General features: G+C 37.9%; 1 protein-coding gene across 1 annotated transcript; it reads right to left on the reverse strand.

Annotated features, from left to right (window-relative positions):
* Positions 1–121: 121 nt before the first annotated feature.
* On the reverse strand, positions 122–25,323 carry LOC139731327 (peptidyl-prolyl cis-trans isomerase-like 4). Its single transcript, XM_071642222.1, has 14 exons — positions 25,192–25,323; positions 21,810–21,877; positions 21,074–21,138; positions 19,801–19,918; positions 18,585–18,727; positions 16,773–16,869; positions 16,054–16,170; positions 14,356–14,480; positions 13,538–13,604; positions 12,155–12,266; positions 11,454–11,523; positions 8,133–8,286; positions 6,309–6,549; positions 122–126 (listed from the first exon to the last, which is right to left on the reverse strand). Exons 1-14 carry the CDS (start codon positions 25,259–25,261, stop codon positions 122–124), a joined length of 1,452 nt encoding a protein of 483 aa, XP_071498323.1. The 5' UTR covers positions 25,262–25,323.
* Between the last annotated feature and the right edge of the window lie 151 nt (positions 25,324–25,474).

The raw sequence follows: 25,474 nt of genomic DNA on the forward strand, positions 1-25,474 counted from the left end.
AAAGAAAAAAAAAGAAAAAAGAAAGAAAGTAAACACTTTTTTTCAATTTAGCATTTCTCTTAGAATATTTGGCTAAAAATCAATGTAGTATATACCATATTAAAGGTAATTTAATTGGCTCTCAACCTGATAAGTCAATAAAAAGGGAAAGTTTATGCATGAGTGAACACATTCATTTTCTCTTCCAAGGCACAAAAGTAAAATTTAGAAAAATGAACAAGTTGTCATCTATGCATAAGTGATCTTCCATGCAGCAGTGAGAACAAAAGATAAATTTGGCTTGAGGTATAAGCCAGTTAACAGGTCCATTTTGCACATGAGCAGAAAAAAAAAGGTCATTCATGTCAACAGCCATTTTGGTTTGTTAATACACCAGGATAAGCATCTGTGATGTAATGACTATTCATGTACGTAATCCTTGTAAATGCTGCTTGCCAGCACATCCACCTGACAGCAAATTTAGTGGAATTTGGCAATATCGATAGAAAGAGATTGTTAATACATTCAATGCCAAATTATGAAGTGGATGCTTTCCCAGGTTGTAATTGACATATGAAAGAATGTACATTGTTTCACTCTAAAAACGAGTGAAGCGCCCCTCACCGACTGAGAAAAAAGTAAGGTCATCACATTCATACAATTTTTGTACCAATGTGCCCATGACCTAGCTACAAACTGGCTTATTCCCATAGGCTGATATGACTGATATTATACACAATGCTGCCCTCGTTTGTACAATCCTGTTGTTGTAACCCCCACAATATTACCATGTTTGCATAAACAGATTCTATGCAATCTTCTGAGATGTGATGGTGTTTGCTGTCTTATTTGTCATTCCTTCGTCCTATCCCTGTCTGCCTTTTTTTCTTTCTTTTTTTTTTCCTTTTTTTTAACTTTTTCATCAAAATTGTACTTTTATACTGATATCACCATATTGACAGTAATTCAGTGTAAATAAATGACTTTGTATTAAAAAAATAGCTTGAAAGTTCAGTTTGTTCAGTGTTTCTTCGGCTACTACATTGAGTTTGAAGAGGAGCTGCATTGTACATTGGAGTCCCATTATAGTGATCGAGGTCAGATAGGCCTACAACAAGAAGCACAAGTGTTCAACTCTTCATGTGCCACCGTTTCAGAGTAAAACCCCCTGTGTGTCACATTATTCTGAGAATATGATGTACTGTAGGCATGCTTTTGGAAAACATTGTTTTTCAAATCCATGTAACTTGACGAATGATAAATGAATGATTTTGTAACGCTGAACATGCAATGAACAGAGTTGGAGGGAAAAAATGGCAAGCTTTGCTATACATGTACTATGATGTAAATTTTATGACAAATCTATGATTATTTTTCTTTAAAATAACGAGTAGCTGCTATAGCCTACTGTCCAAGCATGACTTTCGCACACAGAACAATGACAAATCCAATAGGAACATCGCTTGATATCAAATCACCACATACTGATAATACAAGGTGCTGCATGTGACAGGAATAGAATTGCGAGTGAAGCGTTAATAGTACTAAGACATTTGCCAATTTATTGATCAGTTTGGTTGGGTTTTTGCACGTGAGAAAAAATACAAACTTGGCTTGCGAACATGGCACATAAAGAGTTTATGAGGTAGATCACCAAGTCCTAGTTAGCCTTACCGTGTCAGCATAAGGAAATCTGAAGTTGCTTTAACTATGTGATAAATTTTCCCCCACCTCATTCCCCCCCCCCCCAAAAAAAAAAACACTACACACAAACAAACAAATGGGAGACCAGAAGGGAATTTGTGCAGATTTTATAGGGAAAACTTGTGGTCCCTAAGCAGAAAGGGTCAGATCATGACATGTGTCAAATGTCTGTCAAATCATCTGTGATGATGGTAGAAACCAACAGAAAGAAAGAAAAAAAAATCATACATTATTTTTTAATACCAATGCATGCTCAGCAGAGGATTTTAGAGCATGTTTATAATATTATACAGACAGATCTCTCCCTTGCTATATATCTATCTATCTATCTATCTATATATATATACATATATATTAAGGTGAAGTGGGCTCAGCCTCGTACTTCTCATCTCTAATATATATATGTATGTATATATATATATATATATATATATATATATATATATATATATATATATATGTATATATATATATATATATATAATAATAATAATAATAAAGTACATTTATAATGCGCCTATCTATCATTAATGATACTCTCGGCGCATGAGAGCTTGCGTACTTCAACACATACTGTGTACAACCATCCAAACCAAGTCTACATAATAATAGATTAACATTAACAAAAACTACAATTAAACAAATATGATTTCACTAGAGTCTTGAAGTGAGAGTACGATGTTTCCTCACGGATGTTAAGTGGGAGACTGTTCCATAGATAAGGTCCAATGTATGAGAAAGACCGTGCCCCCCAACTGTGATATATGCGTGAAATGTGTATATCGGTATATATATATGCATTAATGTATAGATAGATGGATAGATGGAAAGATACAGGATACCCAGACGGACAAACAAACATACACCTAGTAGATACTTTTAATATTGTGCAAAGAGAATAAGAGAATGACACAGAAACACATATGAGTTCAATACTCAGACTTGAAGTACATTTGAGTTTAATATGAGAATAAAAAAAAAAAAGACATAGGATGCATACTGTATTGTGATCAGTGAGGTTGGGTACACAAAGGAAGAAAAAGATATAATTTCACGTGCTACCAGGGATGAGGGAACTTTATTCCCACCTCCCTGCACACAATATCAGAGTTCACTCAAGCCCACACCAAGGTGAGCATGTAGTAGAGTGATTCTTTGAAGAATCCAATTTTCTTTGCTCATTTTTCGTTGCTCACTAATAAATTATATTCATTTCTGGTCAGTTTTCTTCTGTTTGCGTTTATCACATACTTAAAAAGCTGCATCACTTCGGTGATCCCTCGCATTTATCCAAAAGTTGAATTATCCAGCGGGTTTCTGTCAGGTTTTAGTGTGTGCCTGTATGTCACACACACCACACACTGCTATGGCTTCTGACCATTCAAGCATTGAGAATTCGTCGGAGTTTTCACCGACAAATTTGCTATCAGCCAATCAGACCAAGGATTTCATTAGCTTTTGACAGTTTTCAGTGTAAATCCTTGCGTCTGATTGGCTGATAGCACATTCGTCGGTGAAAACTCCGACGAACTCGTTGATGAAACGCCCCCCAGGTTTGTGGGACAAACACTGAACTAGGGCTTTCTGAAGCTCAGTTGGAAGAGCACCGGGCTAGCAATCCAGAGGTCTCGGGTTCGAATCCCGATGGAATCTCATTTTCTTTGCTCATTTTTCCACCATTAAAATATTGTAGAATTCTATTGATGGCAAAATCTGATGCACTGTACAAAGTCCTGATGGAAAGGAAACCTCATTATTCAATTATGATTGTTATTCAGTTTACATTTCAACAAACCATAAGAGAGAGAAAAAAACAAGAACAACAACACAGCCTCAGACTTGAACCAATTCAGCGATATTCTGGTACCATTTACCGGACACTACCAAATGAGCCGATTCCAGGTCATGGCAAAGATAGTGTAATAAGATGAAATTCTAACAAACACTCATACGAACCCAACTCGTTTTCTTTATATTTGGCCTTCTTGATATAATGACAACTTTTCAAGGAAGACATGTTACGCGAATAACAGCTCTGTCAAGGGTAGAGAGTATGCAATCATGAATACCCATATGGCAACATACAAACCATACAAAGCTAAGAAAAAGATGGACAAAAAAAAAGAAAATACAGAAGTGAAAGATGGTGGAAGATTAACAGAAAAAGAAGGGGAAAAAAGAAAAAGTAAAGATGGAAAAAAGAGCAAGAGGAGAAGAAAACACAAAGCAAGAAAAACAACTGCAGACAGTGAAGAAAGAAGAAGAGAATTCTATATGCGATCCTCAAAGGAAAACTCCTAGGACATGAATGACTGACAGAAATAGGTCTTGGGTTTTCAGAGAGATGGTTTATTCCTTCCAGAAACTTTGGACAAGAAAGGGCAGTCTAACTTTACAACTTCGAGAAATGCTGGGAAGAAAAAAAAAAACAATATACACCACAAAACAAAACAAAAATGAACCTTGAAAAGCTTATTTATAAATGGGTCATGCCAGTATCCATTATACAACACCTAAAAAGAATGTAGCTATGCCATTGGTCGATCGCCCATCAAGTGACATTTAGTTAAAAGTGCTATTACACGCTGTGGCTGTCAGCTGTGCAATTTTCTTTGAGCAAAAATGGATAGCGCATAGCTGACGTCACCCATTTCCATTGACTCGCGAGTGCAACTCATGATTGACTCGAAAGTTTTTGTTCCATCGCACGGAGTGATGTCACAATAAACAAACATTTGCTGCGCGCACTCAACAATTCCAAGAGTGCTTACAAGTGCGTACTTTTGTCACTCACTTTTGTAAACAACTTAATTGATCGGCTTCTCCCATACGTACGTACACAGTGACTGTGACTGAGAGGCTACTCATACGTCTTTCACGAAAATGGTTGCCATTTCTGTGCTAAATTCAAGAATCTGTGTGGACCACATCTGTTGACGTTCGAGGTGTTGTATAAAACATAAAGAGTGTATGGTCTTCACTCGTGCAATGGAACAAGATTTCACACTCAGTGAAAGATGAGGCACACTATTCAACTCTATCTTTCACCTGGTGCAGAGTCTTGTACCATTGCACTCGTGACCATTCACTATTTGCATACTAGAGTACTAGAATTATTCGGCATACCAGGCAAAAGAAACTGCGTGCTGAGCAAACACTTAGGCTAACAGGAAGTACATCAACTTCAAGTGCACAATGAGGAACCACAAGCCATTTGAACGGCAAACATACTCCATGTTGACAATTCCAAGCTGGTATGCAACCCAATTAAAGTAATTAGGAGTAAAGTAGAGCAAGAAATTGACAGTCATTGGGCACTTAAAGGACAAGTTCACCCAAATATGTAGTTTGAGTGAATGCAGCAATATTACCAGTCAAAACATCAGTGAAGTTTGAGGAAAAACGGACAATGTGTTCAAAGGTTATGAATTATTAATTTTCAGTGACACAACAGCTGGATGAGAAGACTACTAGAGTTTGTGACATCATAGCAGGACAACGATGAAGAGAATTTCCCAAAGTTTCATCATGTAAAATATGCATTCCTTTGACTTGTTACTGACATATGTTAAGGGTAACATTATACCCCTGCTTTCTGAAAGAGGCAAGGCAAGTGCTCTTTTATTTTGCTAGCAATATGAAAATACAGTTGTATGTTGAAATTCTGTTATGCTTCATGACAGATGGAAGAGTTTCAGCTTTCAAAACATTCTTACACTTTGAAACTTGCACATGAATTTGTGCACCCCATTACTGTATACGCCATATATTTCGCGAGTCTAAACTTTCGAGAATCGGGAATTCCCGACGCTTTCGTGAGTGGTTAAATTCGCGATCGTGGAGCTCTGTACTGAACGGAGAAGTGTACACGAGTACGTCACATTCACGTCGGGATCAGAGTCAATATTTTCGTGTGTCTTTAAATTTCGCGGATAGCACCTGACTCGCGAAATTCGCGAAAATAAAAACCTCGCAAAATATTCGGCGTATACAGTACTTTCTACTTGTAATCCTACTCATCCTTTTAAACCCTCTATACCTCCTCATTCTCTCTCTCTCTCTCTCTCTCACTTTCTGTCTTATTCCCTTTCTTGTCTCCACAGGGTGCATCTTCATGCTACCTTCTTCCTCTGACATAAGCAGAATGTTCCCCATCACCAGGATTTAGTCTGCCTTTCTTCCTACCAGCCCCAAGCAGGTCTTCACTCAAGGATACCATCACCAATCTGTCATGGTTAATTTATATCACCAGCTTCTATTGCTACCTCGCTTTCTCTCTTAATACCATCACCATCACAACTTGGTTCATTTATATCACCTTCTTCTGTCTCTCTCTCTCTCCCGTTGTCTATCTCTATCGTCATCTCTTCGTCTCTCACGTTCTCTGTCATGACGTCTGTCGTCTCTGTCCGGGGATCTCTCCCTGTATCTACCTCTCTCTCTCTCCCTATCTCTCTCTCTATCTCTTTCTCTATCTCTATCTCTATCTCTTTCTCTTTCTCTATCTCTATCTCTTTCTCTTTCTCTATCTCTATCTCTATCTCTTTCTCTTTCTCTATCTCTTTCTCTATCTCTGTCTCTATCTCTTCTTTCTTCATCTCTCCTCATTCTCCCTTCCTCTTTGCGTGTCTCCCTCCCTCTATCGTCCCTTCTCCGCTCCTCTGCCCGCTGTCCATCTCGCCGTTCATCCCTCCGCTGCTCCTTGTACGTTCTGTCTTTCCTGGCATGCCTTGTCTTGTCCTCAGATGAAGATGAGGCCGAGCTGTTCCCACTCTTCTCCTTCTTTCTCTTCTTCTGTTTCCTGGAGCGTCTGTTGCCATCATCTGAGGACTCATCGGTCGAGCTGTCTCTCCTCTTCTTTTTCATCTTGGTCAGAGAAAGCAATAAAAAAAAAAGTGCACTCCCATTCTAGCAAACATGGTCAAAATGAAAATCTTGTTACAACAAACTAAAAATGCAGGTTCCAAAGTTATCATCTATATACCTTCATATACTTTCTTGTTCACCTAAAACAAAATGTTAATATAGAGAAAGAAAACTGCACGCCTCAACAACTTTGTTATAAGGGGGAGTCACATGTTCAAGGAACACAGTGAAGATGTACAACGATGATTGTTGAAGTGAAATAATTTATTCAAGTGACCTGTTACATACCATGTTGTATTTTTTGGCATTATACAACAGTAATTGAAAAGTCAGATCACTTTTGAGAACATTTAATTCTGCATTTCACTTTCTGTTTGTTCACAGAAACACTTACAATCTATCCCCTCTCAAATCAGAATCTCTCACAGTAGTGTTCAAACAAATTCTGATTTCTTTTGCAAACATTCAAATAAGAAAAAAAAAAAAGCTCCTTAAAAAAAAAGTGTGGTATTTTTATTAGTGTACGGATAAATTCTCTCTTATTTCACCAAAATGTGTTCACAAAAAAATTCCTCACAATTTAATCACATACTTTCAATAGAGGAAAAAGAAAAAGAAAAAAATCCTTTATAAAACCAATATTTCACATCTATTATTACTCATCCCTCTCCCCAACCCCCCCCCACCCCCCCAACCCCCAACCCCCACCCCCCCCCCCCCCATCCACCCCCCCAAAAAGTACAAGTGTTGCAAAAAAATCTTCTGTATTCTCAGGTAAGATAGTCACATCACCTATATTAGAGTGAAGTTTTCCCTGCCACAGTCTGCTGAAACTGAAAGTAACTACAATTCAATAGCCATTCAGTGGCGGATCCAGAGGGGGGCACACCGGGCGGGCGCCTCCTCTTTATTTTTTGTTAAAAAACTAAAGAATTAAAAAGAAAAAATGAAATGAAACCAGGAAGTAGCATCAAAAATATTTTTTGCGCTATCCCCTTTATGGAATTCCTGGATCTGCCCCTGCCATTTTGTGTCATGACAAAACTTACAAAGGACTATAGATCAGAGAGTCCTATGGCCCGTTGCATAAAACTTACCATTGAATTTCAATGGTAACTACCGTCAAAATTAGGCGTCACAGCCAATCAGCATCAAGGATTATAAAATTTACCGCTAATTTGGAGACTTACCGCTAGAAAGGAGCAGTAAGTCCAGCGGTAAGGCTTTTATGCAACAGGGCACTAGCTTTTGTATGGTAAAAGCTAATTCAACCTTCACCGTTCATAATTCTGTAACCAATCATTTTGCTTTCTTACTAACAATATTAGACAGGATCTGATGTGTTTGATTTTTGCCACAAAAGGATAATGTGCAACCTGAAATACACAGTGAATCTGAAGGATTCATTAGTCAAGCTCGATCAAGCAAGGTCATTTCAGAGTATCCAAACCGAACACAGATCACTGCCTTCTAAATGAGTGTTATCTCAACACCATTGCATGATGTCCACCTGCACCAAAATTTGTATCCCAGGATAATCTCTGATGAAGCTGTCAAAGGTCAAAAATCTTTTTGAGTCAAACCTTGTCTGACTTTTTCCTCGGTCGTTCATCATCACTGTCATCTGTATCTTCCGAGCTAGGCTCCCGTCTTCCGCCCTTCCCTCGACGGGATGACGTCATTGCTCTCGCTGCATCGAAGTCGCCGCCGTCATCGAGCACCAAATCATACTTCTTGCTGTTGGTTACAGTGATGGGATGGTCAAGGAAACTTTTAAGGACACAGGGCTGAACTGCTTGAAAGCAGCATTTAGTTGTTGATGATGACATGATGACATGATGATGATGATGATGATGATGATGATGATGATGATGATGATGATGATGATGATGATGATGATGAAGTATGTCCTATTAACATCCATAAATTGACAGTTTTGGTATTTGCAAATAAAGATACTTTCTTCATCTAATTGGCTACATGGATGAAAACATGAATATCTGTCCATAAATGAGTTTCTTCTTTCCCACATCTAAAAGAAAACAGATTTTTTTTTTTTAATTTATGAAATGTCAAATGTCTCATTACAATCAGCAAGTACGAAAATTATAGAATATCATAATTTATTACTTTTACATGTTTGACAAACACATTTCCAAATTAGATGACTCTCCTGTTAGCCTACATACTGCGAAGTTAAATTATCAAATCAATATTTAATGAGTGAGAAACCTAAACAAATTTAAAATTCTGCCATTAGCAATCTTCATCAATATTCATCACATTCTCATCACCTCATCAAATTGTGACAAATACCACTGTTTTTAAAACTTATTTGAAACATTAAGATTCCACAGTAACCTCCTAACGCACCATTTATGCATAAAAAATAGGGAGATTCCAAGCAGCTGTCAAGCAGATACTTGTGTGCCAGACAATAATTCACAAATCAGAGAGAGACCATCAGATACATCTGGCAGGATATGATTAACACTTTGTGTGCTTTAAAGGGACTGTACAGTTCTCGTCGAGGTGAGGATTTAGCTTTTAACATTTTGCGAGATATTCAGAAACCACTCTATGAGATGTCAAAGAGCATGCAATTCTAAAAGGTATCAAAAGTTTATTTGATGAAAATCGGTTTTGAAATGGCTGAGATATCCAAAAACAAGGTGAAACAAAGAGATCCTAATAAAGTTGTGGCATGTCGCCTTTTATTATTATCACTTTTTTGGATATCTCAGCCATTTCAAAACCAATTTTCATCAAATAAATGTTGAATCCTTCTTAGAATTACATGCTCTTTCATACTTCATAAGAGGTTTCTCATTATCTCACTTAGAAATGTTCAAAACATGAATCCCTTACCTAAACCAGTACCGTACAGTCCCTTTAAGTACCAATGGGCAAAGAAAACACCAATAGCATTGTACAGACTGTCCAAAGCCGGAGGGACAGAAAGAGTTAACAGGTACAGTGTACATGGGGCCTCCTGCATCGTCACGGAGACATGACAAGTCTAGCACCATTCTGATTGGTTTATTTCACGGCACCGATAAACTTATGTATGCTGCGACGAGTTTTCTTTCCCTAAATCAAAGGTACTGTTTACCACAGGGAGCAATGATTTTGAAAACATTTGAGTTATCACATTTAATGCAGAATGTGTAGGCCAGTTGTATCACAAAACATACTAACATGTAAAAACTTTGCAATAAAGCCTAGACTATTTCTAAGGATATATCACTATCTTTCTCAATAAACCGTAACTGTAGAAGGTTTATTCTAGAAATGATTTTATCATAACCATTGTTCACATTTTGTATGTCTAGCAATACTTAACATTGACTAAACTGATTAACATTTTGAAATAGGTTGTTTCTATCATTAACTCATATTTTAGAACTATTTTGAAGCTCTAAAGCTGGGTTTCATTTCATCTGCAAATGGTAAATAATGCCTTCAATGGTTCTTGCATCAAGTTGTTTTTATTGCAACTGATTGACATATTGCCTTTCATTGATGCAAATAAAGGCCAATGATACAATGTTTGAGTGAAACCATGATAAAAAGAATCCCACCCGAGTATGCACACCCAAGATTTCTTTTTTATCACACCTGTAACTCAAACACTGAATAATCAGTGTTGATCTATTTTGATGAAGGGCAATTTGTCAAATCATTTTCCATCTTTTTTTCCCCTATGTCTTTAAAATACCTCTATTCCAAGCCACACGTTGACAGTAATAAGTTAGTACCAAGAGGGAGACTGATAAGGGTGGGATTTCACGGAGTACGCGAACGATTTGCGAAGGACGCGAATGACAAAATCCAACATTCGGAAAAGTTTTTCTCCGAATGTGTTCCGACAATGAAGCCGAAAACTATTCTTGCGCCATTTGTGCGAAGTTTCCACGACGTATGTGCAAATGTCGTGTGTATCATTGCTAAAGTACAGCATGTTACGTACACGAAGAACACGCGACGGAAATGCGAACAACGAAAAATTAATAATCATGACAGAAAATGTACCCAAGGAGAGGTGGAAGCTGTCTTGAGTTGAATTTTTTCTTTCCTCTATTTCTCCTTTCTTTTTCTCTCATTTCTCAATCGTGTGCTTGCCTACATTTTTTTTTTCCTAGGACCTATCTCCACTAGTAAAGCATTTGATTTTTTTTTTGCAGTTCCTCCAACACATAATCTCTATAGTTCAAATGAAATTATACATACTTAAGATTAATTTTGAGTGCATTCTGCGATTTTTTTTTGTATATCTAACATTTGTTTCTCTTTGCTAGTCTTTAATTTCTTTTGTTACTATAGTTGTTAATAATTGTTTGATGTTTAGATGTATGCTACGATTTTTATTTGTAGGAAACGTATAGGTCACACATCCCCCAAACGTGCGCTAAACGTTCGCGAGAATGTCTAAAAAGGTACGCGAACAGTTTGCGATTACGTCGTAAAATGATCGGAAAAACTTCGCAGATTTCGCGTAACATACGCGAGACATTTTCCAAAGTTTCGGAGTCTGTTTGGGGTTTCACGAACATTTTGTGAACATCGTGCGTGTCTTGCGAAGGTCTTGCGCATATGACGAGGCTTTAAAGACACTTTCGAGAACAATTCACGAGCAAATCACGACCAAGTGTGCGGAAAAGGTTCGCAAAAAATTTCAAACTTTTTTTAAATTCTCGCCGAAGTAAAAACGATTTTCGCGAACAATTGACGACGCTTCCGAACCCTCACGTTCTTTTGGCGATCTTTTGCAGACTAAAATACGAATGCTGGATTTTGCCATTCGCGTCCTTCGCAAATCGTTCGCTTGCTCCGTGAAATCCCACCCTAATTATATGTGATATGTTCCTGTGTCTGCAAGCTGGTGCTGTTGGCAAAAAGGATACGAGTCCTTGCTTCTCCTGTCTTTGATGGCATATTGAGGGTGCTGTTCAGCATTCTGTTGTATGAGTGTTCCTACAGAAGACAAGAAATAACAGAAATCAAGATTATGCCTCACTAAATTAAAAACCAGTTACTTTTGTATATTTGTGGTAAATGAAAGATTTTTTCACTTAAGTCACCTGGCACCCTGGGCTGCTGTCATTACAAAATCTATGAAGAAGTAAATCTGATACACAAGACATAAAGTGATACCCAATACTGGAGAATTTGTGCTGAGATAAAGACACAAACCTCATCAAAGCAGATATCTTTGTGTCTTATTGAAAGAGCCTAATACAAACTCTGTTATTTGAAGACATAACCTTACTATTTAGCCCATAACAGTAATTGAGCCTTTTCAAGAATTTGGAACGCAAACTGAATTTGGACATAAACTTGAAAAAAGGATAAATGTAAACAAGGTATGAGTTTGTGTTTTACTGCCAAGCCCCTATAACATTAAAACTTCGCAAATTGTTGTATACTGAAATGATAACGTCAGACTAGAAGTTAGACTAGACACGATATAGCATCAGACATCCTTGTGTGCTAATCTACAAAATGTGAAATAGAACTGGCTAACTGTAAACTGTTGTTTTATCATTGTTTGCTTTGCTTGCCAAATACATCAACTCTTCTACAAAATATAACACAAGATCCATACCTCTGGAGTTCATTTTCAGCTTGGACACAGACTGGCTGAAATCGACATGGATGCGGCGGTCATCGATGAGGACGTTGTCCATCTTGAAGTAGGCCTCTTCACAGTCCTCCTCCTTCAAAACGAGATGGACGGAATATAAAAAACCAATCAGTCTATGGGTGCGTTTGAGCACTCTCCTATAGCAAACTGTACCGTACTGTGCCCGCGCCAGAGAAGCGCTCCTAAAGTGTACCGTACTGTACTGTACTGAGCCAAAAGTGGACCACTTCCCGATGTGCTCCACGAAGGTACCAAAAGCATCCCAAAAGTTCACATGTGACAATGCACGTATCATACACATACGTCATAATGCAAAGAGTTCATTCTCTTTGTTCGGGACAGCTGTAAGTTGTTTAGGAGTGCCAGGTGAATGACCCTCTTGCTACAAAATGAATGACCACTTCTAAAAATAACTCATGAGGTACGCTTTCTCAACAGAGCGCTCAAACGCTCCAAATCTGGCACAGTTCAGTACGGTAAGCTTTAGCTCAACTCACTTTGGAGTGCTCGAACGCACTCTATGAGAAAGAAGAATCAACAACCAAATATTCCGTGCAACACTTGGCGCTCCATGGTTTTTGTCCATGGTTTAAACCATGGTTTCATTTGTACCACCTTCGTGAATTCGGGCCTATAGGGTCAGTGCATCAAGTAGCTGCTCTCTGCGGTGTGAATTTCAGCACGCGAAAAAATAGCATAGAACCGTCGGTGCAAACTCAGACGATGTGAGGTCGGTTTTTACAAGCAAATGTGCACATGAGCAGAACAAGTTTGTTTGGTTTTTTTCCTCTGAATTTCTGCGTCGCAAAAATCTAAAGCTCCGTAATAACAAAGATGGCATGATGGGGTGGCTGGCCCAACCCGGAGATATTCAGAAATTCCCGTAACAAATTATGTACAATTTTGTCATTGATCTCTATCTAAGTACACACACAGCAGAAGCACATGCTTCTCAACTGGAGTCAAATATTACTGATGAGCATACACAAATTAAGATTGATTCAATCGGTAAACCTTCTGCCCCTCCCCCCCCCCCCCCCCCCCACTCTGCAACTGAATTGAAGTGAATTGAAAAAGTATTTTATTGAGCAATATCCATTGCAGCCCACAGGCTGAATTGCAGACATTGTGCACAAAGGATCATGAATACATTGAAAATATGCATAAGATAGTTTTTAAAAAACAACAACAACAATACATAGGATAATAAAAAAATGCAAACATTTTCATCTAGCTATTGCTTGAATAGCTTTGGTTCTGAAGCACTACTATGCTTTAATAGCTTTGGCCCTGCCCCCCCCCCCCCCCTCCCCTCCCCATATATACCCACATCCATATACTCACCCTCTCAAACTCCACAAAGGCATAGCACAGAGAGTCCCCAGTGACCTGATCTGTGATGACATCACAACTGGAGCAAAAAATAGAGGGCAAGAAGTTGGAGTTAATCAAGCATCACATTGTATTCAGTCATGTCATCTTGTTGCTGCTTCCAACTGGTACAGAAAGAATAAAAAGGAATACATCCTCCCAAGCAGATTATACTCTGATGAAGTAGACAATGCTCAAGCAGCTTTGTCAGCTGAATTTTTGTGGGTATTCTTTTTTTATTTTATTCTTTTTGCATTCTCACAAAGATGATGAATATTATACTCAATATATGGTAGGAAAACATACTTTGAATTTTTTAAAATGGGAAACTGCGCATGAAAGAAAGTGGGTCAGATTGATGCAAGAGAAGTGCGGATCTATTGATCACCAGAGCAGTGCACTGTGCTTTCATGGCAATCCAGCTTCATGGCACTCTGCCTGAGGCAACTATTTTAAATAAATCTTGAGATTCAGGGAATACATTCTTGGATTACATCCCCTTGGATAATACCCTCCTAACTTTGGCATATTTGGGCCCAATTCTATTACCCTCAAAGGGCATCACCACCATTTTTGTTCAAACTACAATTCTCTCCTTCATTGATAATTTCCGTAAAGTTTGGAGAGAAAGTTCAGCCACCAGTTTTTAAGAAGATGAAAATGTAAAAAATGTGAAATTTTCTAATTTGGGAATTTTTGTTGTAATACACAATTCTGATGAGAAAAACCTCCGGCATCATTTGATATCTTAATATGCCAAGCAGGATCCCGCCTCAGATTTCCCAACTCACCTCGAGATTTTTCCAAATCGGGAAAAAATGATCTCCAGATCCTCTGAGGTGGTGATGGGGTTCAACTTGCAGACAAAGAGAACATTCTCTGGAGGTTTGACGTCGGCATCCGGAAGATCTCCTATCTGAAGACACAGGGATGAGAGGGTAAATCGTGTAAATAGTGCAGTTGTAACTGCTGAATACAGAACATACACAATTAAACTAATAATAATAGATATTTAATGGACGCTGCTCACCAACAGTATCACAATGCCATATAAAAAGGCAATTACAGATGTTAATTAATCAATATTATCTTTAAAAATCATACATCACAAAAAAATGTACTAGCTGATGATAGGGGCGAGGAAGTCATTCCATTAAGATGTGGTGAGAAAAACACTTCTGTTAGTCAAAACAAACAAACAATCAAATGACAGTGGTAACAAAGATGCCTTATGTAACTTTGTGCATCCTCATCAGTGTGAACACTGACCTCCTGGAGGACCCCTCCCCCCTCATTTTCCTCACCCTAGCATTGCCTGATTTCCAGTTATACCTAATATATATATATATAGATATATATTACATATATACATATATATATATATATATATATACATATATATATATATATATATATATATATATATATATATATATATATATATATATATATATATATAAATTTGAGATAAGAGAAAGGAAGGATAAATCGGTGCGTAGCTTTGACATCATTATTCCCCTTCCTGTTCCTCCTTTTCGGAAAAGCGCACGAGGTGAAAAACTGGTCTCCGCCGGGAATCGAACCTGGGTCTTTGGCATGGAACGCTATGGTCTTAAACCGCTCGGCCACGGAGATGTCATAGCGATTCAGGCAGACCCAAGCTCAAATACCCGACGGACCAACCTTTCAACTCCTTATGCGCATGCTCCTTTTTGGGGGCAGAGAGTTATGAATAACAACCAGCCGTGTGCCTCAGCTGGATCTTCTATTATAAATGAGATTCACGTATGCAAAATTAATTCAGGAGAAGCCAAAAAGCTGTCGTAGCGGTGATTTCTCTCGCAAAAATATCAATATATATGAATATATATATAAAATACTAATAATCATCATCACCGCCCCAATCGATATGAATAGTACCAGTTACGGTAAAACCAGAAAATTTCGCTTGCATGAAAGCTTTCATGAGGAGCCAAGATTTGAGAAAGTATAGTGCACATGAAAAATTTTTGTTTACTCAAGGCATTGAGTGCCAGTAAAATGCTGTACACCACACAAGTAAGTTGACTTGTACCACAGACTGCATATAACAGCTAGACCTAGCGTGCCATCAAATATGATCGCAACTACCTTTGAAATTTAACATAACTGTGTTAAATCAAAAACAAATATTGTCAGATACTTTCATGACATCTTCTCTTAATCCGTTGAGGACGAGTCCCGAGTATACTCGGGCAGGTGTCTATGGGAAATGCCTGTTGTAGCAAAATCAAACCGTCTTCAAGGGGTTAAGAATACCAAAAGCCCCCAAATGCTAAGTGAACAAAATACAAATACTTATATATATATTTTTTTCTCTTAAATGGTCAGCAATTTGTGAAAGTTTCATGCTGCACAAGAGACTGATGGCTCCAATTCACAAAAATTTCATGCTGCGAATGTTTCTGGTCTTAAAGTAATCATAGCGACAACGGTGTTTGCATCCGTACCATCTCAAGAATCTGTGCGTTGGCCTTGGCTTCTTTCTTCTTCTCCATCTCCTCCAACTCTTCCTGCGTCTTTTCCTCATCCTCCTGCAAATCCTCGTCGGCTCCAATCCTGCCGCTCTGGAGGACAAACAAAAGAAAAACAAAACAACCAAACAATCTCCATGGAAACAGGTCAAAATACATAGTGGCTGTCATTCCACTTTAACCTTCAGTGTAGGTTTGGTGATGACACCACACATAGAGTGAATCTGGCTGGAGTTTTGAATAATTTGCAAATTCCTATCAAATTCTTTGTCACATGAAAGAGCAAAATGAAAACAAGATACTATACTTACTGAAAACTGTGTATGATGTATGGTACAAACACACATCTGAGTAAGATGGAAAAATGTTTCATTCCCAAAAGTAATTTTATATGCATTAAAAAAACTTTCTTGCATACAGCACATCAAAACTTCAGTTTTTTGGTGTGTTTTTTTTTTTGTTGCATGTGATATTGATAAAGGAGGGAAATATGTATCCTATCTGACTTTTTACCAAACAATATCTGGTTCACATGCAAATCCTATGTATCTCCTTAAAAAAACAAGCAAACAAATAAACAGAGAGATAAAAACTAGCCTGCCACCACACATAGAAGTCTGACAAGACAGGCCATCATCTCTAAATCAGAATGACAGATCAATCTCAGCAGTGACAGGAAAGAGCGTCAGCCATACCTCAAGCTGCTGCTTCGTTGGCTCTGGTGATCTGTCAGGTATCTCAAGGCCTTCAGGGTCATCAAACGGGTCATCCAGTACTATGGTGTGGTTGATTCTATTAACAAAATTTCATATCATTTCATCTCAATTATTCTCATTTTCAACAAAGAGTATCAGTATACAAAACATAGCAATATACAGTTGAACCTCTCTTATCCGGCCTCCCTTTATCCGGATCTCTCTATTATACGGACGCAATCTCGCCGTGATATTTTTTCCAATAATTACGGGAGGAAAGGGGGATTCCCAACTCCTTGAGAACTCCTACACAAACACACATGAATTACATATACTTGATACATTTCTTAATAATTATTTAGGTAAATCATCCCAAGAATTTATAAAAGAAAATGATTTCATTCTTGCAAACACGAACCTCTAATTTGGGGTCTGTTACTGAGTGTAACAATGAAAAGGTTGCAGTATACACATTACTACATGTGGTACTACAGCGGGCTACATCAGTACATGTGTATGTATATGTACATGTATAAAGCATTGAGTCTCCCGCATCCGGCCAAATCCCTTATCCGGATGAGCCCCGGTCCCGACTTGCCCGGATACGAGAGGTTCAACTGTATATTCTACACACATAGGCATGTAATATGGATACAATGAATTGAGATGGCTATAGATGCATGATATTTACTATACAATGTTGAAAATGGAGGGGAAGTTAAAATACATAGCATGTATTATGTATTCACCTCAAAACCATTACTAGTAAGGTACAAAAATGTAACCACATTATACAGGCAGAGAAATGCATATATAACGTGACAACAGCGCATCAAACTCTGATGATGAAACTAAAACCCTACAAAGCCCTATACCATGAAACAAGACAGCTTCTTATGCACAAGTCCAAACACTTCCAAGAGGAACATTTTGGTATGTATTCACCCTCCTCAGCTGGTCAACCTTTGCAGCATTACAGAGGAATACTGGACCAGTTCAAAGTTCATCTAAAAAGAAACAGTAGAATCTTATATGCACAACAGTGAAAATTTTATAAAATTCAGATAAGTATTAGGGAAGTTATGAAATTGTTAAGGTTTGCTTATTTTTGATAAATACTTCTTGTACAATTTATATATATGAATATGCAAACGAGCGAGCTGCTGATGTCATCAACTAAAAATTTTGTTGATTGTGTACAAAGACTGCGAAAAATCCAATTTTTCTGCTATATCAAGTGTAAAATATTATATCATTCTGGCTAAATTGGTTCAATATAATGCTTGATCAGATATATCAGGATTTGAGACTGGGACAAAATTGAGATTGAATGATGAGAAGAAATTGAAATTTAAAGATCTCTTTTGTCCAAACTATATGGCAAGTTGTGAAGCAATGGCATCATCAGTTCACACATCTGCATATTCGTTTTGACTGTTCAAAAAGTATTTTGTGAAAATTACATAAACTTCACAATTTCATAACCTTTTTAATCTTTAGCAGATCTTGATCAAATTTTCACTGCAGTGTTTAAAAGATTTTACTTGTTCATAGCAGCCTAACTTCTAACTGGCCCAGAATTCCTGTATCTCTCTGTAATATCAATACTTAAACAGTGGACTCCCATTATAACAAAGTCCTCGGGACCGGCAGTTTTCTTTCGTTATATCGAAATTTTGTTATAACCAAACAAAGAAATAATAAAAGAAACAATAAAAAGAACCGGTAATGTTGCGGCCTGAATTTTTATTTCGTTGTAACCAGAATTTCCTTATAACCGTGTTCCTTATAATGGGAGTGCACTGTACTCACCTGATATCCTGGTAAGGCCGATTCTGCTTATCGCAGAAGGTCTCGTTAATCTTGTCCAGGACGTCAAAGCCTTCAGTCAGCTCTCCAAACACAGTGTGCTGGCCATCCAGGTAATCCAAGTCTTCTCGGAGGGTGAAGAAAAACTGCATGAGAGAGATAGATACAGCCAAGGGGCGTAACATTGAGATGTAGCAACATGTTCTGCATGTGCCATTTCCATATCTTTTCTTTAAAGGACAAGTCCACCTTCATAAACATGTGGATTGAGTGAATGCAACAACATGAGTAAAACACATTGATCAGTGAAAGTTCAAAAACTTCAAAAAATTCATAACTTTTGAACGGATTGTCCGATTTTCCTCAAACGCTCATAGAATTATTCTACTAACATTGCTGCATTCACTCAACCCACATGTAACATGAAGGTGAACTTGTCCTTTAACCCTTCATACACTCCAAGTGCGGATTAGCACAGAAAACTCCATAGCATTGCACACACTGTCTGAAGTCCCTAGCACAGAAAGGGTTAATGAAATATTTGAGCCAGCCAATATGATCCGATACTGCATGATCATATATCAATCTGTACAAGACAAATATATCACATTTTTATCATACTGGTCACTCTGCTTTGCAAGCTCTCCCAAAATTTTTACCATTCTCTTTTTGTTTGGGGTTTTTATTGTTGTTGTCTTTTTTTTGTGGTGTGTTTGTGTTTGTGTGTGTGTGTGTGTGTGTGTGTGTGTGTGTATGTGTGTTTTGTTTTGTTTTGCTTTGGTTTTTTTTTGGGGGGGAGCATTTTTCATAAATGTTTTGCCATGAAAATAGTATGCTTTGAACACTCAAATCACTTAAACTTCCCTACACTTCCATTGCACACAAGATGTACTAAAAAGGAGGATAACAGACCCCATTTCCAACTTATTCAACTTCTCTTTTTTTTTTTCTTGACAGTAAATCAGTGTCAATCTGTGTGTGTTGGTTTCTTTTTTACCATAATGCAAAAACATGGCCAATTCTCTGTGAACGCACAATTACTTTTTTGAAGAGATTATACTATAGTATTATAAATGTCTATGAACGATAGGCACTACCAGATCCCCTAGGCATGCGTCATAGTTACACCCTGCTCCAGAGACTGTAATTTGGCTACAACAATTAAGGGACATTATTTAGCTACTGCTGCCTGACACGCAAGAAGAAGAAGATAGTTCACCTGCGAGCCATGCATGTTTTCGCCGTTGTTGACCATAGAGAGGGCTCCCTTCTTGGTGTGCTTGATGCGCGGACTCGTCTCCATCTCAAAGTATCTGGCTTGATCACCCTTTAACATACTGGCACAGAGCACATGGAAAGAGAACAGCAAGTTAAAAAGGGTACAGCACAAACTACAAATACTTGCAAGATAAAATTGCACTATACATGTAGCAGCTGCTAACAGAGGCAAAGGGCGTTAAAAGCTCATTTGACCATCTCCTAAGAAAAAAAACAAATAAATAAATTTAAGAAACGGATAAAAACTTTACTCGTATGCAGACTTTAAAGGGATGGTACAGTATTTGTAGAGATGAAAATTGGGCTTTTAACTTTTTGCGAGATACCAAGAAAACACTTATGATATAGTGCAGAGCATACCATTTTAGGAAGAATTCAAAGTTTATTTGGTAAAAATCGGGTTTGAAATGACTGAAACATCCTAAAACAAAGTAAAACAGAGTAAAACAAAGCGATCGTAATAAAGTGTGGGTCCCACACTTTATAAGAATTGCTTTTCTTGGATATCTCAGCCATTCCAAAACCAATTTTCATCAAATAAACGTTGAATTCCTCATGGAATTGCATGTTCTTTCATAATTCATAAGAGATTTCTCATTATCTCACCAAAAAATGTGAGAAACCGGAAATTAGGTCTAAACCAAAACTACACGATCCCTTTAAGATTACATCTTGGAAAACAATAAAAAACACAAATAAATGCAACTTTGTCAAGATTTAGAGAAGAATTCTTCTTATGGACATCAGCAGGAACCATTTGAGATATGAGAGTGTGGAACAGTTGTTAATGTTACTTTAAACAGGGCTGCACACTAACTTATTTTTTTTTCTCCTGGTCTGACCTGTCTGTCAGGCCAGTAGGTACCCAGTTTTTCAGTATCTTACTGCTCCATTCCTGAAAAAGTAACTGGTCTGACAGTGATCTTTACTGGTCCTGGACCAGCGGATCAGTGTCAGAGGGCAGCGTTCCATTAAACAAGCAAACTCTTCTGAAAATTGTAATCACAGCGTAGGTTCTAAGAATCATGTGTTCTTTTGTTCCACATTTAATGCAGTGAGCATTCTTCCTGTGGATTTTCTTCGTTTCCTCTCACTTTACATGATTACAACTATTGCATAAGACAAGGTGGGCTACGTATGAATATGATTACATCATTTCATAATCACTTAATACTTTATATATCAGCCACACAGGAAGGTGACAGATTACTCACCCAAAGACTGATTTTCCTCCTTTTCCTGTGCCTGTTGGATCACCAGTTTGTGCCATGAAATTTCTCTGCATAGAGACAGAAAAAGTAAAAATAAATTTGTGAATCGATAACCTCAAGCAACAAACTTAAAATGCATCCATCAACATTCCAATGAATGGGTTGATTGTATTGACAATGTAACTTCTTTTTCCCTCAGTGCTTGGAGTTATCAACTTATCAAAATGTCTAATGCATATATTCCGCTTTTGGAAAAAAAACACAAACATATAAAATGAAAGAAGAGTTACAGTGTAATTCTAATCTCCAAATCAGAAGTGACAAAATCTATAAGTACAATGTCAATATCTGAAGTAAGATTGAGGTACCAACAAAATGTCTCCTTTGACATCATGAAATGGTACAAAAGTCACACTAATTATCAAGTGACACTGACAAGCCACTCACTCTAGTGCCCGTCCTAAGCATTAAAAAGGTCTCCTGTAATTAGAAAAGAAATAAATAAATAAACAAACAAATAAATACATAAATACATAAGTACAAAATATATAATTGGTTGATCATCCTCACAAATATTATGTAAAAATGTAAGCATACCTATCATTCAGAACATGTCTCATGACAATATTTCAAAAAATAATTAGTCTACCCTCAACCTCATACCAGGGATCTATATCTTCTGTAGAAAAGAAAAAGGTATTTTCAAACAAAAAGAAAAAATGGGAAGATTGATACAAACCTGGACGGAATGGAAAAGGCAGAAGTTGAAGTATTTGACTTTGCACAGCTTCAAGAAGTTGAGACAACCTGAGATTGAGATTTTGAAGAAGCACAAAAAAAAAGGGCATCATTCAAAGTGTAGGGCAGGAGCAAAACTTGGTGGGATGGAAGAGAATATTGGATGCACTATACCAAAAAGGCAACATTGATTAAAGGTCCTGTTTACCTTTGGGAGCAGTGATTTAAAAAAAAAAAAAAAATTACAAGATATCACATTTGATGGCTATAGATGCATTGGTCTGTTGTACCACAAAACATCCTACCATATAACATTTTTGCAATAATGCCTAAGGGCAATTCCGCGGTTAGTAACGTTACATTTAAAGAAATTTAGATATTTATTTTTACTACTAAATCACTATTTATTCATTTCAAGTCAAAATCATTTTAAAACATGTTCATCCTTCCTAGCTCTATGATATAGAAAAGAATGAGAACAATCCAATAAATATTAGAATTGCTATGGCAACTAAAAGGGCTGGTTAGTAACGTTACGAAAAAAGGACATGACAAAAAAATCAATGTCTTGAAACAAAAAGTGTGCAAAATGTCAAGTTACTTAAAACAAAGTGTTGCATTAATTTCAATTATTGCGTCATGACAAATGTTCACACAAATATTTTTAGCTGTTCGACCGATGATTTATTAGCTAAACCCCAAATGCATGGTTAGTAACGTTACGGTTAGTAACGTTACATTTGTCTGGAGTAATTCCGCAGGTCATTTCACCCTTTTGTAATCAACAAAATGTCACATGACTTCTGGAGTATTTAAATGTATTCATCTTTTACCTTTTAGCAAAAATTTGAGGAAAAATTTCAAAGCAACCCACTGTAATTTGCATTTAAGTGAATTTCAGCATCCCCAGTCCCACATGTACATTTTAAATGATGGTTTTAGATCTCGCAAAATCAATGAATATGAAAAATAAAATCTACTGAATTTGAAAGACCTTAGTGATTGGTGAACATCCATGGCATTAGTTGATACCTAAATTAAAGAGTAAGATAAAGAGGCACATTTCTTTTATCCATGTCGTGTCCACCTAACTGCGGAATTGCCCCTAAAATATTGGAGATATCAGTAGATTACTATTTTTCTCAGTATTCACTGTAACTGTAGGCCTTGACAGTCATAACTATTGTTCACATTTTGTATATTTCACAATACTTAGCATCGATTTATTGATTCAAATTTTTACATTGGTTGTTTCCATCCCTGACTCACATTTTAGAACTATTTTGAAGCACTATTAGACGGCATGCTGGGTTTTCTGTTTCATCTGCAAATGGTAAACTACGTCTTTAAAGGGCTGGTATAGCACTGGTTGAAGTGAAGATTCAGCTTTCAACTTTCCGGGAGATACTTACAAGCAATTTTTAACTAAACCCATAGAAAGCACTCTGCAACTGTGAGCGCAGACCTCCGCTAAGCAGCTACTTTCCACTGATGATCTTCCTCTTCCCAAAGAGATTTTTCTCCTCTTATGATCTCCACCACTAACGGAAAGCTCTTTGGGCTCTTCCATAGAGATCAGTGATTTCCATCCATAGGTATACATCATCCAATTTCCCAATATAGAAGCCTTTGAATACGTCATAAACCCTCAGCTGCGCGGTGCGGCTCACCCTACCAGAAACTAGAGCACGCACATTAGCAATTAGGACGCATTTGAAAACCTCAAAAATGCGCAGCTTGAACTCCCAACTTCATTGACATTGACCCTACCTACCTGTCAAAATCCGTCATAAATTCCCCCCCCAAAAAAAAAACAAACAAAAAAAACAAAACACAAACAAATAAAACAAAAAACAAAATTCTCGGATCACCTACCAAAAGTTTCATCCAAATCTGTCCCCAACTACTTTTTGAGTTATTTTGCACACGGACAAACAAACAAACCAACCAACGGTAACAAAAACATAACCAGCCCTAACTGCGACAGCCGCCACACGCAGTGTGGCGGCTGCGCCGTGCTCCCATTCAGATCTTCATGTTGAACAAACGGTTGACCGAAAGATCGGTCTGTATCTGTCCGTCGGGGAATGTTCCGCGGAGACTGCGTCTGGCTTCACGGATCCCCTCCGTATACAGACCGAAGTCAATGATTGCGGCTCCTGTGTGGAGCAGTCGCGCACAGATCAAACGTTACGATAAACCAAATTTCAGACAGCTTTTTTACATTCAAACAAGTATGACATGACATGACACATTATGCAGCAATATTTGGGATTAATTTCTCACATTGTGCAATCGAAATACTCACATAACCTCGGTTATTATGCAGAAATTTTATCGATATCGCAACATCGCCGTTCGCGAGCAGTAAGTCGCCATTTTGAATCTGTAACAATTGCTAAGCCAATCACATGCGAGGTACGTGTTTTAGTAAAACAAACACGTCGAAAGTACCTCGCATGTGATTGGCTAATAGATTCATAGTGTATGTTTCTGCAGTTTGAATGTGACGACGCGACAGGCTGTGTTTTACGTTGAAAATTCTCCTAAAATGTTGGATTATTCATTAATCTGGTGAGTGTAACGTATTCTTAAAAAAATAAATTCACCATACAAGCTTAAATTTGCCGACCTAGGGCCGTGAATTAGACGCAATCGAGAAGGGTGAGGTACCTCACCCAATTTTCCATAGAGACAGTGGTTAAGAACATCCACACAGCAATGGGTACTGCAACCTTCCGTCTGTCTACGGAGGACAGCGTTAATGGCAACATATAAAAGAGTCCTCCGGACAGACGGATCTTTCTGTCTAAACAAACGGGTGCCTTTGCGGCGCTATATTTCCTTAATTTTTCAACTGAAACTACTAGGAATACTTCCATGGGTCGATGAAACCTAAATGACTATCATCGGTGAGTGTTTGAGGCATTTCATTGCTTGTGATACACAAAATGATGTCTTATAAGCAGCTCGCCGATGTTCACAGAATTCACAATCACTTGCACAAGCGCACAGAATAGGGGAGCTGTTCGTTATTCTCACATAAGCGAAACTGCGGCGCGGTCTCCGGGGCTAAACCAGCCCCTCCTCCCTTGGCGGAGGTAATCATGTATGATGTGATAAACTAATCCCAACAGATGGATTTTTTGTCTTATTATAGTAATATTCAGCTCAGACTCGCTGTCCACAGTGGCACAGAGCTGGAGATCTCTAACTTGTTAGTTCTAAAAAAGAGGAGAGCTACCCAAGAAGCACGTTCATGACTTACCGACATACGATTTGTACAGTCCCGCTCATAAATAATTGTGTTAGCTTCTTGTAATTTCGGCGCTTGCCCACATTTTCAAAAGCTCTATCTCCTATAAATGAGGTGTCATACTCACATCTCGGTCTCTCCTCAGGATACAGATCAACGACAAGATCTCCTGCCGTTGTTTCTAGAAGTACAGCCATGAGGGGAAAAGTTTACCACTTCAGTGGTAGCGTCTGTTTCACAACCACGGATCACGATCACGGTAACAAACGCTCGCGCTTCACTGTTTCCACCTACGTTGTACACGCGCTGTACACCGTCACCCGGTGTATCTGCTACAGTACCAGTGGACGTTCCTGCGATAGAGTGTAGTATTACACCGTACACTGGGTGTCTTGGAAAGCAAAGACCGC

This window comes from Diadema antillarum, unplaced genomic scaffold (assembly GCF_040938485.1).
Source record: "Diadema antillarum isolate AM-2024a unplaced genomic scaffold, OU_Dant_1.0 scf00000022, whole genome shotgun sequence".
NCBI classification, from domain to species: domain Eukaryota; kingdom Metazoa; phylum Echinodermata; class Echinoidea; order Diadematoida; family Diadematidae; genus Diadema; species Diadema antillarum.

Excerpts from the sequence above, each read along its gene's own strand:
- LOC139731327 (XM_071642222.1), bottom strand. The coding sequence starts at position 25,261 with ATGGCTGTACTTCTAGAAACAACGGCAGGAGATCTTGTCGTTGATCTG. Across the intron at positions 21,878-25,191 it reads TCCTGAGGAGAGACCGAGAT|GTTGTCTCAACTTCTTGAAG; the intron begins GTGAGTATGACA and ends TCTCAATCTCAG. Across the intron at positions 13,605-14,355 it reads CGATTTGGAAAAATCTCGAG|TTGTGATGTCATCACAGATC; the intron begins GTGAGTTGGGAA and ends TTTTTGCTCCAG.